At 38.5% G+C, this 18,343-nt stretch overlaps 2 protein-coding genes across 6 annotated transcripts in view; one reads left to right on the top strand and one right to left on the bottom strand.

Annotated features, from left to right (window-relative positions):
• Positions 1-4,277, top strand: part of MYO6 (myosin VI) — a 157,902-nt gene extending 153,625 nt beyond the window's left edge. For all 5 annotated transcript variants that reach the window (XM_069598030.1, XM_069598032.1, XM_069598033.1 and 2 more), the window contains 2 exons: positions 1,712-1,930; positions 2,441-4,277. In XM_069598030.1, coding sequence (XP_069454131.1) covers positions 1,712-1,930; positions 2,441-2,640 — 419 coding nt within the window. In that variant the 3' untranslated portion in view covers positions 2,641-4,277. The remainder of the gene's footprint in view (positions 1-1,711; positions 1,931-2,440) is intronic.
• A 3,690-nt stretch (positions 4,278-7,967) lies between these two features.
• Positions 7,968-18,343, bottom strand: part of IMPG1 (interphotoreceptor matrix proteoglycan 1) — a 185,578-nt gene continuing 175,202 nt past the window's right edge. Inside the window, exons 18-19 of the mRNA XM_069598931.1 lie at positions 10,489-10,561; positions 7,968-9,037 (exon numbers count right to left, since the gene is read on the bottom strand). Of these exons, the coding sequence (XP_069455032.1) occupies positions 9,002-9,037; positions 10,489-10,561 (109 nt within the window). The 3' untranslated portion in view covers positions 7,968-9,001. The remainder of the gene's footprint in view (positions 9,038-10,488; positions 10,562-18,343) is intronic.

Below are 18,343 nucleotides of genomic sequence, written 5' to 3' on the forward strand. Positions count from 1 at the left end.
ACATTTTCATACACTTTAGAAGAACAATTGAATGTGAAAGAAATAGTTGTTTAGAAGATTAGTTTTAAGCTTTCCACAGCTGTATCTTTGTACTTTTCCGGATGACTGTTCATTTCCAGGCTTCTGAAATACAGTTTGCTTTCTCACATTAGTAAAAAAAAAAAGCCATCCAAGGCTTTCTGTTGGGTTTCTTAATTTTATCCAACAGGAGATTGTTATTTTGAAAGAAAAAAAGTAGGTTATACTAATGTGTGGCCATTGGTATCTAGTATGTTTTGATCAGTAGGACCTTGTTTTCTAATTCACTGTTTAAGATGGAAGGGAGGGTTTTTTCCTTTTAGTCCTTTTAATAGACTGTTTTAGTTTTGAGTTAGTGTATATCCTGAAGAGTAGCTAGTTTTTAAAACTCGAAGTGGAAACACTGAACTGTAAGTTGTTTTAAGGGACTAGGAATGAGAGGATAAATAAGCTCATCTCTGGTAACATGCTGAAGGCGGTACAGCTTTTTTAAATCACTAATAAAGCTGGGACTCTCTTCTCATAGGCATATACAACTTTGCTAACTGCTTTTTGCTTTCTGTTGTTTGCACAGAAATAAATTCAGCTGCTCTATAGCTTTTGCTGTTGGTGCAAGAGGTAGAATAAGAGTAATTTCATCCTTTCAGTACTTGGAAAGTCTTACAAAAGCCATGTGACTGTCCTTGACTTAGACATATAAGTTTTCATTGACATACTTAGTTTCAGTGAGATTCTTAACTGAGCTGCAGTAAATGATTGGTCTACCTTTAAAGTTGTGAGTATAGAGAATATCAAGCAGATTTACCATAATTATGCTCCTGAAGATGTAAAGTCATTGCCCCAGAGAACTGTGTGTTTTCAGGAAAAAAAAAAAAAAAACAACCTTAATGAAAATTGAGCAAGGGAAAAGAGGTTACTGTGAGCTCAATACTCAGTGTTAACAGAAAAGCAAGGATTTTTCTTTTCTATTGGCAAAGAGAACCAAATATTATACACGTTCCACTTACTACAATGGATTTTATTCCAAGAGAAGTCTAATTTCAGAGTAAGTAAATCTGAGTGAAAGTTCATGCTCACTGTTACAGTTTTGTTGTCATGAAGTTGTTAAATCTTATTCATAAAATACCTGTGTTATCTTGGCCATTTTAAATCCCCAAATCAGTTGGCAAATGAGAAAACTTTTATGTCTTTCACTTCTTTGAGGAAATTGTGGTTAAATTGTCTAATATCTAGAATCCCTTAGATTTGTAAAATTGCTATTTGTTTCATCATAAATCGTCCCATAAAAATCATTCTGCAGTGTTCGTATGAACTCCTTGGAGGAAAACTATAAATCTAGTAAACAGAACTAGTTTGCTTTCCTGCCGTGTGAGTTCATTGCATGAGTTCATTTTAGGTAGGGATGCAAGCATTTGTGGGAATTGCTGGGGGCTGCTGTTGTTATTGCTGCTGCCAGTGGTGCTGGTGGTGTGGTGCTGGTGGTTGGGGGGTGTGTGGGGGGAGAGAATATTCTAAAAAAAAAAAAATCCTGCTTTGAATTGTATTCATTTGTAGAGAATTCATATTTACATTTTGTTTTAAATTCACTATTAGGACCCCCTGTCTCAGCTTAAAAAAAAAATTGGTAGTGCATTCTAGGATTAAAGACTGTTTACCTTATCCCTTGGGTGACTGTCCTTATTCCCTGTGACAGCTCAGCAGAACCCGGCAGCCCAGCTCCCTGCCAGGCAGCAGGAGATCGAGATGAACCGACAGCAGCGTTTCTTCCGCATCCCATTCATCCGCCCCGCAGACCAGTACAAAGACCCGCAGAATAAGAAGAAAGGCTGGTGGTATGCCCATTTTGATGGACCATGGATCGCCCGGCAGATGGAGCTTCATCCTGACAAGCCCCCCATTCTCCTCGTGGCTGGTGTGTACAATTCCCAAGAACAAACATTTATAAAGCAGAAAAGTAGTGCATACCGTCTGAATGAAATGGGCTAAGGTAATAATGCAGTGAAGTTCAGGGTTGAGGAATGGAGTTTTGCAGTTAAATCACATCAGTTGAGGATAACTTATTTACAGCGTGGAATCAATTGTTTGGATTGTGTCCTCGTGGAGCACACAGAAATTTGTCTGTGTCCTTTCGTATCTAATTATATAGGTTGCCTTGTAGTGGTTTAAGGAAATGTGGCATTTCTCTTAACCCTGGTAACTTGTTGGACCACCTGCATCCTCACTATATTCTGAAATGGTGTGCTTGGGGGAGGACACATTTCTTACTGATGAATTTATGAAGCAAATTTCAACCTTCGAGGAAGGAAATAAAGTTTTAAAAGTTCTCAAATCTGTGACAACTGGTGGACATTTCAGGAATAAAGTTTACAGTAAACAGATCTGAAAGGAGGTATGGTTAATTCTGATGTCTCTATCCATGCAGGGAAGGATGACATGGAGATGTGTGAGCTGAATCTTGAAGAGACAGGCCTGACTCGAAAGCGCGGTGCTGAGATTCTGCCAAGACAGTTCGAAGAAATCTGGGAGCGCTGTGGAGGCATCCAGTATCTCCAGAGTGCAATCGAGAGCAGGCAGGCCAGGCCCACGTATGCCACGGCCATGCTGCAGAATCTGTTCAAGTAGAAGGTGCGCTACCCTTGCAGCTGGGAGGCCTCGCCGTGGCACTAGGTAGGGAGTGTGCCCCAGAGCTTGAACCCTTCCACGATCAAGTTAGGATTACTCACACAAAGTGAACAGATTTTACTAATCATGGCTTTTTGTTAAATCAAGGTTAATTATGGTAGTGACTTTGGGACCGAAAAATTGTTTTCCTGTATCCAGCTGTAACTGTTAGACCTCTCATCATTGTGATACTTGTTACACTTGGACAGACTCTGACATCTCTCTTTCTTTGCCAACAGACTACCTTAAATCCATTTTAATTGTTCTCTAGGAAAAGAAGTTGTTGTTTTTTTTTTTTTTAATGCAGAATTCTTGCTTTTTAAGGAGGCCACAGTCCCATAAAACTGGAATAAAGAAAACTTAACTTCAGTTTTCTTACAAAAATCAAGGCACTTGGAATGATCAAGGCACCGGTGTTTTTTATCTGAAAGCTGTATCCTTCCTTACTCACTGTTTCAGAAATTCATGGAAATTTCCATCAAAGGTGGAAATCCGCCCCCCCCCCCCCCCACTGTTTCGCAACGTCTTAGTTTGAGTAAAGCAATTTACCTGAAGTTCTAGAATTCTGGAGAGAGCCTTGATGTGTCTGATACAATCTTTGATAGAGAAGGTACATAGTATTCTGCACAGATTTGCTCTGCTTTTCTCTCACATTGTGTTGCTATAAGAATATGTTCTTACACTCCATGAACAGATAAAGGAAATTTCGATCATTTAAAGGCTTGAAAGTTTTGAGATAACTTTTGTTTCATTTAGAAAAAGAAATAGGTGTTAGGAGGCAGTTTGGCTTAACTGACTGAATTCAGATATTTCAGTTTCATCTCAGTTGCAGTTTTATATCAGAGTCTTGTCCAAGTTGTTTCATGTGATTTTAATCTAGTGTTCTGCTGCAAAACTCTCCTGTTTTTTTAAAAAAATTCCTATTGTCTTTTTTGGCCTTTGAGATTCTGGTAATTGTAGAGCTCTTTTATAAGCTTTGTAATTCAAAAACTTAGAAATTGCTTGTTTCATGTAACTGATAATTTAAAAAATGTTTTTGTTTGTGTGCTGTTTAATTTTGATCAAATGTCAGCAGTTTCAAGCCTAATATTTCTAACTTTCATATTAGGAATTTGGAAACAGAAATACATCAAGGAGTTATGTTGACATAGTCCTAAGGAGTCTTGTTTGTGTTTTAGAATAAAATTAGAAAATAAAATTATTCTCTGTACCTTTTTCCCCTGATGTTCAAAGACTCTAAACCTTTGAAATGAATTTCTAGTAATTTTTTTTTCTCCTAGAGAGAGCCACCTCAGTTAGGAAAGTATTTCCCAGCTGACTAGATTAGAGCTTGTGAGCCAGACACTGTTTTCAGAATTGCTTCTCTCATAATGTGTCTTAGTGTAGAGATATTTATTTATTATGACACTGTGCAAATGATGGTCTTCTGTTAAAGAAATTAAATGGTCCTGTCTGTCCTGTTGAGAACGTTGATGTGATCATCCTTTGAAAGCTGTATTACTGCATAGACTCACCCACCCCTGGGTCATGCGGTCCCTGTGATTTGGTGACAGAAGGTCTGGTTACTGAAAATAAATGTCCTCTTCTTCCTCTTCTTATCACTTGGCTTTAACTGGTGTTTTTATTTGTACAGGATAGTGAATTAAAAGCTTTTTTTCTTAACTGGTAGCAAGTAGAGTCCTGGAAGAAAATTTAGTAACCAAATAGATTTTTAATGCCTGTGTCTTTAGTACTGTTTCCAGAAACAATTTTGTGTGTGTCCAAGATCCATGCAGGCATTTCGTCACATAGGTTAAATTATGGAAACGAGAGAACTTAAAGTTGTGAAGAATTTGTGGGAAATGTATCACAGTCCATGCCCATCTCAAGCACGGACTGGAACCTAGTGCTCTGAGAGCAGTTTACTTCTGTTTTTACAGCTCAGATCCTGTCCGAATCAAGTTTCTTTATGATGCCACAGATCATTATCTAGGCATTGGAAAGCTTTAGTTGCTCAAAGGGTTTGTGAAATGGGCCTGACCTTTATGCTCTTTGAATCACTGAAGGGTACAGAAAAAAGTTTAGCTAAGAAATAATAATTAAGAGTATTTTTTAAAAAAGAAATATATCACAGCAAAGCATTGTTACAGATCTTTATAGTGTTTTACTTTAATAGCTGATAAAATTATCGTCAGTCTTAAGCCTGAAGTCATTTTATTGCTAATTGTGTTACACAGCTGTCCTGGAACACATCTATTTTAAGTAGTCTCCTGAGTGAGTTCTGACTCCAGGAGACCTGCCCTAGTTCAGATAGACTTCCAGTCACCTCCATATAACAGCACCACCCACGCAGAAGCCCCTTTGCTGGAGAAGCCTAGGACCCTTCATCCTTTGAGGGAAATAGTGGAGGAAATAGTGGCGTTCTGAAAAATGTGGATGCAGCTTCTTGCAGTGTTCGCAGTCAAACCCAGAAATGCCAGATGAAAACTGGATGAATCAAATGTAAATTTAAATTTTAATCAGTCATTTTAATTGGGATATAAAATTAGAAGTTTAAACCAGCATACTCTACATTAAGAGTCAATTTTTCTTAATGCTTGTCTTGCTCAGTACCAGTTCCTTCCTTAGCATATGCTTTGTAAAGGTAGATGTCCATAAAATATTAAAACTGAGAAAACAGAAAGTTTCACATTCAACTATAGTGGAATTCCTAATTCATTAACACATTTAAGATACATATTGTGAGCTATGGGTAGGCTCGGAGAAAAAGTTTCTCTAATACTCACATGGTAAGAGAGAAGTGAGTTTTCTTAGTTGTGAGTCTGAGTAGATGGCACCGTCTCAAAGGATAACATGAGGAAGAAGTAAAAGAGTGCACTTAGGAGCCCAGGCCTGCACAAAAAACGTTCTATTGTAACTTACTTTCTGCGTCCTATAGTGACTTTTTATACAGCTTTCCAGCAACATAGTGAACCCTTTTGTAGAGAGCAAAACAGAAGATCATGTCAGATCACAAAAGAAAATAGCATCTTACGTGGAACCCAAGTGGTATTTGTGAAAACTTAGAGAATAGAAACTCACAGGCTCAAAGAATAATGAGGGTCTTGTAGTTTTATTAATTGGATTTTCAAACAGCTGTTTTCATTCACAGGTTATTGCAGTGGTTCTCAGGGGATCCAAATAGGGAGATCTTTGGTTTCTTCACCTGAACCACCTTGAGAGTACCAGATCAGTAGAATAAATAGTATTGGATGAATCAGTCAGTGAATTATCACAGTGTTAGTGCTAGACTTGACTGCTTTTACGTGAGAGGTTAACAGAGATCCAGACAGCTCGAGTAATTGAGTTCTAGACCGTGAAAGAGACGTGCCTTCACCCCACTCGTGGAGCGTGCAATCAAAGCAAGCAGACTTCTTCGAGTAACCCCTGGGGGTTGGCAGAGGGTTGCTCCCCTGTCACTCCCCATCTTCAGAAGGGGTGGCAGCTCTTGTCTGTATCGCATAACCACCAGTAACAATTACTGAGTATTTTCATTTCTCCTAGAAGATAAATTAACAAGGGAGAGGAGGGCAGAAGATACCTAAAGATTACAGTAAGGACAGGCAGGGGCAGGGGGCGGGGGCAGCTGTAACAGTAAGGAGAGAGAGGCGCGGATGGGAGAGAAAGAACCGGGGTGCATCCTGAAGAGCTGCATGCCAGGCGGAAAGCACTGATGCGGTGTGGGGGGCCGAGCGCTCCTAGATCCTCCCCAAGTTGTAGCATGAGCTGTATGCAGTGCAAGAGCAGAACGCATGGCCCTGCTGAGCCCGGACCGAGACAGGCCTGGTGTATACATTCTTAGCATATAGAAATGGTATGCTGGGGAAGGCCAGTGGACATTCTGTGCGTAAGCCTTGTGGAAGGATGAAATAGAGATCCTTCGAGAGGTCAAGCCTACCCATTCCTGGACCAGATCTGGAGGACAGTGAAGTTCAGGTCAAATCAGTGTAGCCTTCCTTCCCCATGACTAGCCTAATGTATGTCCTAGTCTTCAACAGGAGATAACCAGGAAAAAGTTCACATCAAAAAGAAAATCTTCAATCCTAACTTTTACCTGTACCGGACTCTCACCTTCAGATCCAAGCAGGTGTATTGGCTGTTTTCTTTTCATTTTGAAAATTCAATGAATTATATCTGTTACTTAAGTTTTCCTTATTTCCTTAAGATGTGTATCTGACACTGTCCTAAATACTGATGTCCTGGAAATACAAATAATAAATGCTTTCTATGTAGAACTTCCTCTTGCTTCTTGTGCTTTTCATACAGTTGCAAGGTGTTGCAAAGTTGTAAATGTTACATGTGTTGCCATGTTGCCTCCAGGCCAGTGGAATAAACTGGAGAAGCGAGGATCTTGAAGTTGGTCCAGTCACCGGACACTCTGTGCCAGGAGGCGAAGAAACAGGCAAGGAACCTGGGTAATTGGAAGGTCCTTGAGCTCTGACCCCAAACTTCTGGGTTCTCCCTCCAGGGAAAAGCAGGATCATATGTGAGCCACTTTGCCTAGATTAAAGAGAAACCAAATCTTGGCTGCCTTTCCCCAGACCCTCATCAGTCTCTTTGTGAGGTGACACAGGATATAAAAACTGGGGACCCAAAGAAGAGTCCTTCTCCCTGAGAGACAGCTGGTCTCTGAAGGCTGACTTGTGTGAAGCCTACCGTGATCCAGAAGGGTCTTCTGACGGCAGGGAGTCGGGCCAGCTTACCTCAGCAGCTCCTCTCTGAGCGGTTGGAAAAGACCAAAAAGTGGGTGATCCAAAGGGTGGGGGACATTTGCTTCCACAGGAGCCCTTCCCCACAGAAGCTGGAGTCTTGCCCACTTCTCTTTCCTTAGCCAAAGTGACATTCTCTGTAGTAGTTACAGCACAACTGACGTAGATGGGGAGGCCACGTTATGGGGAGGGAATGGCGTTAGATTTTCATTTCCTGTCTTGATGGAATTGTTCTTATATGCTTCTGCTTGGCCTGTCAGGCTTCTGACAAGCACATTTTCCTCTGGGGAGTTCCAAGGCCATGGAAATGAGCAGGTACATGTCTTGCCACCATTCTTGGCTTTGCAGCACTTTATCAGGACACACAAAGTCTCCGTCCCATATCATCACTCCTCACTTTGGGGAGGATTGGGATGAGAATAGGGGTGAAAGTTATTATGCCTTTGGAAGACAAATAGTGATTTTGTTTCCCAAGGGTTTGCATGCTTAAAATCATTGACCATAATCTATAAAGCAAATCCAGGAGATACCTAGTAAACACACATTATAAATCTATGGAGCTATAGTACATATCATATTTTATTGAAATTAAAGTTTTGCATCCAGTATAACTGATAGTTGAACATTTGAGAGAGAGATGGAGGAATTCACTTTTCATTAAATGCACCTTACAAACTGGCTGGACTAGAATACCTTGATGCCAGTCTACCTATACACACACCACAGTTGGTGTCAAGGATTACCCAGTGAAGTTACCAAATTGTAGAAATAGAGTTCATCCATGTTGGGAAAGAGGAATTAGTTATGTCACAATGTACAACCTCACTTTTTCCCCCCAATATAATATCTTCCTTTAAAATATGTATATGCAGTTATAAGAAAAGTAAGATTTTTTCCATGGTATATATATCCCAGTTCTTCAAAGGAACAACCTAGGAATTATTGGCAGCAAAATTATCTACTGTGTAAACAGCAATTTCTTACACGACTAGTATGCCTAAGAACTGAAGAGGTGTGTGAGTTACGGACACTGAAGTGTGGAGCATCTGTGTACTCACCACAGTTCATGTCCCATATGCATTCATTCTGAACCTCCTTGCATGCGTAATCTTTTATGTGCATCCTAACACGTGAAGAGCTCTATTCCCCGGTATATGGTCAGTCCCACCCCCCTGCCCCCAAATAATAAGTTGCACTTGTAGATGGTCGGTGAGCAATATTTTAAGGGTGGCTGGACAAAAACCTGGTCTGCTATCACCTTGACTGAAACACTGAGAAATAACCAAAATATTTAATATGTTTCACTGATTGTGTTTTGGGTTTTGATAATAAGCTGCTTTTTCTTCAGAATTTATTGGTCTTCAAGTATATAAGTCTTCTCTATTTGAAATGTGATGTTTTCTGGTTCTTAGTGTTGACTACATGCCTGGATTTTGATGACCAGTGGATATGCCTGCCTAGGTTTTCAGAAGTTTGAGAGAGTGAATCCAGTTTTCCTTGAGAAAGCAAGTCATTTCTCTTGAGATAGATTAAACGATAATTTGTATACTTCCAGTTTTTAATTTCCTTCCCAATCTTGATAAATTCTTCATATCCTATAGTCCATAATTCAAATTTCTTTTCATAGTTACCTGGAAAATAAATATTTTTAAGAGATTAAGAAATGCCACCCAAGGTCAAACCAGTGATTCATTCTAATATTACCTCTGCTGGCAGATGAGATAATATGCTTGTCATTTGGGATATATTTTTTGAAAGGTGGGAGATGTCCTCCCCCCAAATATCTCTAACTTTACAACCTATTGAGAATGTATTCAATTTCTTCCTAAACTTTCTCAGACTGAATCAGTATCTCGAAGCAGGAGTGGCAAGTAGCTTGTGAATCAGTCACCATGTGCCCTTCCAAGCATTATTTTTCCAGACTGCTGCTTCATTTGAAATGTGGTTTCTGATTCTCCCTGGTCCTTCTGGATTCAGTTGGTGTACACTTCATCCGGGAGATTTTATTACCAGATCCTGTGTCCCGTTGTCATTTGATGGCCCAAGTCTGACCCTTTCCTGTCTTTTCAATGTTCTTTGTTTTAGGCAATAAAAATGGCACACATTATTCTTTGTGCACCCTTGGATATGTGTGTGTGTGGTGTGATGGCCTCAGCATCCTTCTTGACTGTATATGGACTGTATGATGAGTTTCAGTTGCAAGCTTTGTCATGTTTGTTTCCATTTAGCACTGTGTGTGTGTATATATATATATATATATATATATATATATATATATATATAAAGAGAGAGAGAGAGAGAGACTTCAGGTGGACTGGGCAGGACACTGGCTGATTAACACTCATTTTTACCATAAAGATTAGGTATAATTTTTGAAACTAGGTTATTTTAGGCTATCAATTGTCCAAGGTATTTTTTGAAAAGTTATTTTAAAAGCTCTTATGCTAACTTGGTTATTAGATAGGTTATTTCCCTTTGTAAAATAAAATTACAGTAGAAAAAAAAAGATTGAATGGATGAGTATCTTGAAAGAGACATCTAGAACACTGGAAGAAACCTTTATCTGAGGATGAACTTTTAGGAATTTTTGATGCTCGTTGTTCACAAATCTTGTTTCTCCTGCATATTTTTGTTTTAGTTGATTATTTGAAATAAGACATTTCACAAGATTTTATGTGTGTGTGTGTATATATATATATATATATATATATATATATATATATAATTACTCAACTCCAGGTATATAAATAATGATTATGAAAAAGTCAACCTGTTGAAATGCATTTGATAAACTGCATGTGTATTTTTATAAGAAAAGGTTAGAAATATAATATGCTTTTTTTTCCCCTGAAATCTCACTGTTGTGTCTACATATTTCAATTAGTGCCAGTGTCTGTCTATCCTTTTTGTACCAGGAATTGCCTTTTTCCCTCTTAAAACACAAAATTAAAAAGCCTGGCAAATAAAGGAAAAGTGTTTTTTCTTATCTTTATTTAAAATATGAGTCAGGCCCTGAAATATTTTTAATTTCCTTCAGAATTCTAATTCAACAATTAAAACCAATATAAAAATACAGTCTTACCTTGTTATCTTGCTGACGTTGGAACTTTTTAACACCAGGTTCATACACTCGATTTTTAGATTGGTCTAGTGATCTACAAAAGAAAGCAAAAACAAGATATCCTGCTTCCTGGACTTACCAATATTAAGAGCAGCTACAGTTTTCTCATATGTTTTAAAATGATTATGACACGTGAAAATAGCATATTTTTTTGCAGGTGTCTTCCATTGGAGGTGGAGGAAACATGCTTCCTGCATTCCCCCACCCCCACTGAGTTTTGCCTTCCAGTTGGCTTACTATTCCATCGGCAGTGGTCTCAGAAGGATTGCACAAAGCTCTTGGGAAAGAGTGATGTTTATCTTGCAAGAAGTGGGGTTATTTTTGAACTCAAATTCTGACTTGTATTTGCTGAAAAACAACCCTGTAATAACATTTTGTCCATGCAATTTAAAAATGTAATGTATTTAAAATTTCTATGTGTATAGTTCCAGACTCATATATACATGTCATATAATCTCTGATAATACTGTACACACATTTTGCACCTTGCTTTTTTTTCCTCTTTAAATTACAAAATGGGGAGAACTGTAAAGATGGCGGAGGAATAGGACGGGAAGACCACTTTCTCCCTCACAAATTCCTCAAAAGAACATTTCAACACCGAGCAAACTCCACAAAACAACTTCTGTAGGCTGGCAGAGGACATCAGACAACCAGAAAAGCAGACCATTGTCTTAAAAAACAGATTTTTAATCTTTGCTCTTAGGTTTTTGTCAATTTTGTACATTTAAAAACCCAAACTTCACTACCCAAGTTTACCTGAGAGCGAGATTACTGGCTTGACCACTCTCTCCTCCTTTGGACTCTCCTTTTTCTCCACCAGGTGGCCTCTGTCTCTTTTCTCCCCCATCTCTCCTCTATCCAACTCTGTGAATCTCTGTGTGTTCCAGATGGTGGGGAACACCTAAGGAACAGGTTACTGGCAGGATTTGTCTCTCTCCTTCTCATTCCTCTCTCTTATCCTCCTGGTCACCTCTGTCTACTTCCTCCCTCTCCTCTTCCCCGTATAACTCCGTAAATACCTCTGAGCGGTCCAGACTATAGAGTGCACATAGGGAAGTGACTACTGGCTAGCTTGCTCTCTCCTCTTTCGATCTCACCGCATCTCATTCCAGTTACCTCTAACTACCCCCTCCATCTTCTCCTTGTAACTCAGTGAACCTCTCTGAGTGTCCCTCAATGTGGAGAAACTTTTCATCTTTAACCTAGATGTTTTATCATCGGTGCTGTATAGATGGAGAAGTCTAGAGGCTACTGTAAAAATAAAACTGAAAACCAGAAGCAGGAGGCTTAAATCCAAAGCCTGAAAACATTAGAGAACTCTTGAATTCAGGGAACATTAAGCAATAGGAGCTCATCAAATGCCTTCATACCTACACCGAAACCAAGCTCCACCCAAGGGCCAACAAGTTCCAAAACAAGACATACCACTCAAATTCTCCAGCAACACAGGAACACTCCCCTGAGCTTCAATATACAGGCAGCTCAAAATTATTCCAAAACCTTTGATGTCTCATAACCCATTACTGGTCACTCCACTGCACTCCAGAGAGAAGAAACCCAGCTCAACCCACCAGAACTCCAACACAAGCCTCCCTAACCAGGAAACCTTGACAAGCCACTGATAGAACCCCACCCACAGTGAGGAATAAAGAGAACTCCACAAATTACCAGAATATAAAAAGGCCACCCCAAACGCAGCAATATAACCAAGATGAAGAGACAGAGGAATACTCAGCAGGTAAAGGAACAGGAGAGTTGCTCACCAAACCAAACCAAAGAGGAAGAAGTAGGGAATCTATCTGAGAAGGAATTCCGAATATTGATAGTGAAAATGATCCAAAATCTTGAAATCAAAATGGAATCACAGATAAATAGCCTAGAGACAAGGATTGAGAAGATGCAAGAAAGGTTTAACAAGGACCTAGAAGAAATAAAAAAGAGTCAAAATATAATGAATAATGCAATAAATGAGATCAGAAACACTCTGGAGGCAACAAATAGTAGAATAACGGAGGCAGAAGATAGGATTAGTGAAATAGAAGATAGAATGGTAGAAATAAATGAATCAGAGAGGAAACAAGAAAAACGAATTAAAAGAAACGAGGACAATCTCAGAGACCTCCAGGACAATATGAAACGCTCAAACATTCGAATTATAGGAGTCCCAGAAGAAGAAGACAGAAAGAAAGATCATGAGAAAATCCTTGAGGAGATAATAGTTGAAAACTTCCCTAAAATGGGGAAGGAAATAATCACCCAAGTCCAAGAAACACAGAGAGTTCCAAATAGGATAAACCCAAGGCGAAACACCCCAAGACACATATTAATCAAATTAACAAAGATCAAACACAAAGAACAAATATTAAAAGCAGCAAGGGAAAAACAACAAATAACACACAAGTGGATTCCCATAAGGATAACAGCTGATCTTTCAATAGAAACTCTTCAGGCCAGGAGAATGGCAAGACATGCTTAAAGTGATGAAAGACAATAACCTACAGCCCAGATTACTGTACCCAGCAAGGATCTCATTCAAATACGAAGGAGAAATCAAAAGCTTTCCAGACAAGCAAAAGCTGAGAGAATTCAGCACCACCAAACCAGCTCTCCAACAAATTCTAAAGGATATTCTCTAGACAGGAAACACGAAAAGGGTGTATAAACCCGAACCCAAAACAATAAAGTAAATGGTAATGGGATCATACTTATCAATAATTACCTTAAACATAAATGGGTTGAACGCCCCAACCAAAAGGCAAAGACTGGCTGAATGGATACAAAAACAAGACCCCTCTATATGCTGCTTACAAGAGACCCACCTCAAAACAAGGGACACCTACAGACTGAAAGTGAAGGGCTGGAAAAAGATATACCACGCAAATAGAGACCGAAAGAGAGCAGGAGTGGCAATACTCATATCCGATAAAATAGACTTTTAAAACAAAGGCTGTGAAAAGAGACAAAGAAGGCCACTACATAATGATCAAAGGATCAATCCGAGAAGAAGATATAACAATTATAAATATATATGCACCCAATATAGGAGCACCGCAATATGTAAGACAAATGCTACCAAGTATGAAAGGGGAAATCAACAATAACACAATAATAGTGGGAGACTTTAATACCCCACTCACACCTATGGACAGATCAACTAAACAGAAAATTAACAAAGAAGCACAAACTTTAAATGATACATTAGATCAGTTAGACCTAATTGATATCTATAGGACATTTCACCCCAAAACAATGAATTTCACCTTTTTTTCAAGTGCTCATGGAACATTCTCCAGGATAGATCACATCCTGGGCCGTAAATCTAAACTTGATAAATTCAAAAAAATCGAAATCATTCCAAGCATCTTTTCTGACCATAATGCATTAAGATTAGATCTCAATTACAGGAGAAAAACTATTTAAAATTCCAACATATGGAGGTTGAACAACACACTTCTGAATAACCAACAAATCACAGAAGAAATCAAAAAAGAAATCAAAATATGCATAGAAACTAATGATAATGAAAACACAACAACCCAAAACCTGTGGGACAGTATAAAAGCAGTGCTAAGAGGAAAGTTCATAGCAATACAGGCATACCTCAAGAAACAAGAAAAAAGTCAAATAAATAACTTAACTCTACAACTAAAGCAACTAGAAAAGGAAGAATTGGAGAACCCCAGAGTTAGTAGAAGGAAAGAAATCTTAAAAATTAGGGCAGAAATAAATGCAAAAGAAACAAAAGAGACCATAGCAAAAATCAACAAAGCCAAAAGCTGGTTCTTTGAAAGGATAAATAAAATTGACAAACCATTAGCCAGACTCATCAAGAAGCAAAGAGAGAAAAATCAAATCAATAAAATTAGAAATGAAAATGGAGAGATCACAACAGACAACACAGAAATACAAAGGATCATAAGAGACTACTATCAGCAGTTGTATGCCAATAAAATGGACAACGTGGAAGAAATGGACAAATTCTTAGAAAAGTACAATTTTCCAAAACTGAACCAGGAAGAAATAGAAAATCTTAACAGACCCATCACAAGCATGGAAATTGAAACTGTAATCAGAAATCTTCCAGCAAACAAAAGCCCAGGTCCAGACGGCTTCATAGCTGAATTCTACCAAAAATTTCGAGAAGAGCTAACACTTATCCTCCTCAAACTCTTCCAGAAAATTGCAGAGGAAGGTAAACTTCCAAACTCATTCTATGAGGCCACCATCACCCTAATACCAAAACCTGACAAAGATGTCACAAAAAAAGAAAACTACAGGCCAATATCACTGATGAACATAGATGCAAAAATCCTCAACAAAATTCTAGCAATCAGAATCGAACAACACATTAAAAAGATCATACACCATGACCAAGTGGGCTTTATCCCAGGGATGCAAGGATTCTTCAATATCCGCAAATCAATCAATGTAATTCACCACATTAACAAATTGAAAAATAAAAACCATATGATTATCTCAATAGATGCAGAGAAGGCCTTTGACAAAATTCAACATCCATTTATGATAAAAACTCTCCAGAAAGCAGGAACAGAAGGAACATACCTCAACATAATCAAAGCTATATATGACAAACCCACAGCAAACATTATCCTCAATGGTGAAAAATTGAAAGCATTTCCCCTAAAGTCAGGAACAAGACAAGGGTGTCCACTTTCACCGCTACTATTCAACATAGTTCTGGAAGGTTTGGCCACAGCAATCAGAACAGAAAAAGAAATAAAAGGAATCCAAATTGGAAAAGAAGAAGTAAAATTCTCACTGTTTGCAGATGACATGATCCTCTACATGGAAAACCCTAAAGACTCCACCAGAAAATTACTAGAGCGAATCAATGAATATAGTAAAGTTGCAGGATATAAAATCAACACACAGAAATCCCTTGCATTCCTATACACGAATAATGAGAAAGTAGAAAAAGAAATTAAGGAAACAATTCCATTCACTATTGCAACGAAAAGAATAAAGTACTTAGGACTATATCTACCTAAAGAAACTAAAGACCTATATATAGAAAACTATAAAACACTGATGAAAGAAATCAAAGAGGACACTAATAGATGGAGAAATATACCATGTTCATGGATTGGAAGAATCAATATAGTGAAAATGAGTATACTACCCAAAGCAATTTACAAATTCAATACAATCCCTATCAAGCTACCAGCCATATTTTTCACAGAACTAGAACAAATAATTTCAAGATTTGTATGGAAATACAAAAAACCTCGAATTGCCAAAGCAATCTTGAGAAAGAAGAATGGAACTGGAGGAATCAACTTGCCTGACTTCAGGCTCTACTACAAAGCCACAGTCATCAAGACAGTATGGTACTGGCACAAAGACAGAAATATAGATCAATGGAACAAAATAGAAAGCCCAGAGATAAATCCACACACCTATGGACACCTTATCTTTGACAAAGGAGGCAAGAATATACAATGGAGTAACGACAATCTCTTTAACAAGTGGTGCTGGGAAAACTGGTCAACCACTTGTAAAAGAATGAAACTAGATCACTTTCTAACACCACACACAAAAATAAACTCAAAATGGATTAAAGATCTAAATGTAAGACCAGAAACTATAAAACTCCTAGAGGAGAACATAGGCAAAACACTCTCCGACATAAATCACAGCAGGATCCTCTATGATCCACCTCCCAGAATTCTGGAAATAAAAGCAAAAATAAACAAATGGGATCTAATTAAAATTAAAAGCTTCTGCACAACAAAGGAAAATATAAGCAAGGTGAAAAGACAGCCTTCTGAATGGGAGAAAATAATAGCAAATGAAGCAACTGACAAACAACTAATCTCAAAAATACACAAGCAACTTATGCAGCTCAATTCCAGAAAAATAAACGACCCAATCAAAAAATGGGCCAAAGAACTAAATAGACATTTCTCCAAAGAAGACATACGGATGGCTAACAAACACATGAAAAGATGCTCAACATCACTCATTATCAGAGAAATGCAAATCAAAACCACAATGAGGTACCACTTCACACCAGTCAGAATGGCTGTGATCCAAAAATCTGCAAGCAATAAATGCTGGAGAGGGTGTGGAGAAAAGGGAACCCTCCTACACTGTTGGTGGGAATGCAAACTAGTACAGCCACTATGGAGAACAGTATGGAGATTCCTTAAAAAATTGCAAATAGAACTACCTTATGACCCAGCAATCCCACTGCTGGGCATACACACTGAGGAAACCAGAATAGAAAGAGACACATGTACCCCAATGTTCATTGCAGCACTGTTTATAATTGCCAGGACATGGAAGCAACCTAGATGTCCATCAGCAGATGAATGGATAAGAAAGCTGTGGTACATATACACAATGGAGTATTACTCAGCCGTTCAAAAGAATTCATTTGAATCAGTTCTGATGAGATGGATGAAACTGGAGCCGATTATACAGAGTGAAGTAAGCCAGAAAGAAAAACACCAATACAGTATACTAACACATATATATGGAATTTAGAAAGATGGCAATGACGACCCTGTATGCAAGACAGGAAAAAAGACACAGCTGTGTATAACAGACTTTTGGACTCAGAGGGAGAGAGAGAGGGTGGGATAATTTGGGAGAATGGCATTCTAACATGTATACTATCATGTAAGAATTGAATCGCCAGTCTATGTCTGACGCAGGATACAGCATGCTTGGGGCTGGTGTATGGGGATGACCCACAGAGATGTTATGGGGAGGGAGGTGGGAGGGGGGTTCATGTTTGGGAACACATGTAAGAATTAAAGATTTTAAAATTAAAAAAAGAAAGAAAGAAATTTAAAGGAATAAAGATGGGAAAGGAAAATAAAATAAAATAAAACAGCTTAAAAAAATAAATTACAAAATGAGTGTGGTATTTATGAGATGTTTTCTGATGTATATTTCCTTATCAGTAAACTCTTTCCCTTCTGTCAATATTCTCTCCAGTATAATTTCAGGGAAAGGGGGAAGGCGGGAGACCCTGTCCCTGCCTTTGTGTTTGATTGGAAGAAAGTGGAAAACTGAGATGGGTGGTTTGAAGAGGATGAGTATCAAGTTCCTGGTTCCTCCTGACTCCAGCTAAGGTAGCATTTTTGGTTCGTATTTGCCCTAGCTGGGCAAATTGGAGGCTCTGAGAAAACCAAGGATCAGGCAGATATTGGCGTCAGGACTAAGAGGTCACCGCTGAGAGGACCATGGCAATAGAAACTTCTCAAAGGATCTTGTAAGACAAGGAGAGCCGCCTCGCTCTGCCATACATCCAGATACCACCTGGGAGGAGAGGGGAGTAGGGAGGACCTGTGAGCTGGGCTGTATATCCCAAGGGAGCTGAGTCGCCTTAAATGATTATTTAAACTATTAATCAAATGCAGTTTATAAACTAGATTGGAGTATATTAAAATCTAAGCTCTCCCTCTCATATTTTCCCCCACACCTCCATTATCCAGTTGAGAAAGGGTTCAAAAGGGAGTTAGGAATAGCTTATAAAGGGGGAAAAAAAAATGGACCTTCCCCCGCCCCACCCTATTTGAGGTATAGTATGTGAGTAAACTTACGATCTTGCTGTAGTTGAAACATTACTTCCATATTATTAAAACCTCCTCATAAATGTCACTTTTTACCACCATGTACTTAATCTGGCCCCTATATTTGGAAATGGTTTTCATTGTTATAATGTCATAGAGAACATGTTAGGCCCTACTGAAGGAGAAAGTGGAAAAGTTTAATTCGGAAGAGGGAAAACCATGTATAGTTCACTCTGTTAGATGTAGATTTGCATGTTCACTCCATTTATAAT

The sequence above is a fragment of the Ovis canadensis genome, chromosome 8 (genome assembly GCF_042477335.2).
Source record: "Ovis canadensis isolate MfBH-ARS-UI-01 breed Bighorn chromosome 8, ARS-UI_OviCan_v2, whole genome shotgun sequence".
Taxonomy (NCBI): Eukaryota; Metazoa; Chordata; class Mammalia; order Artiodactyla; family Bovidae; genus Ovis; species Ovis canadensis.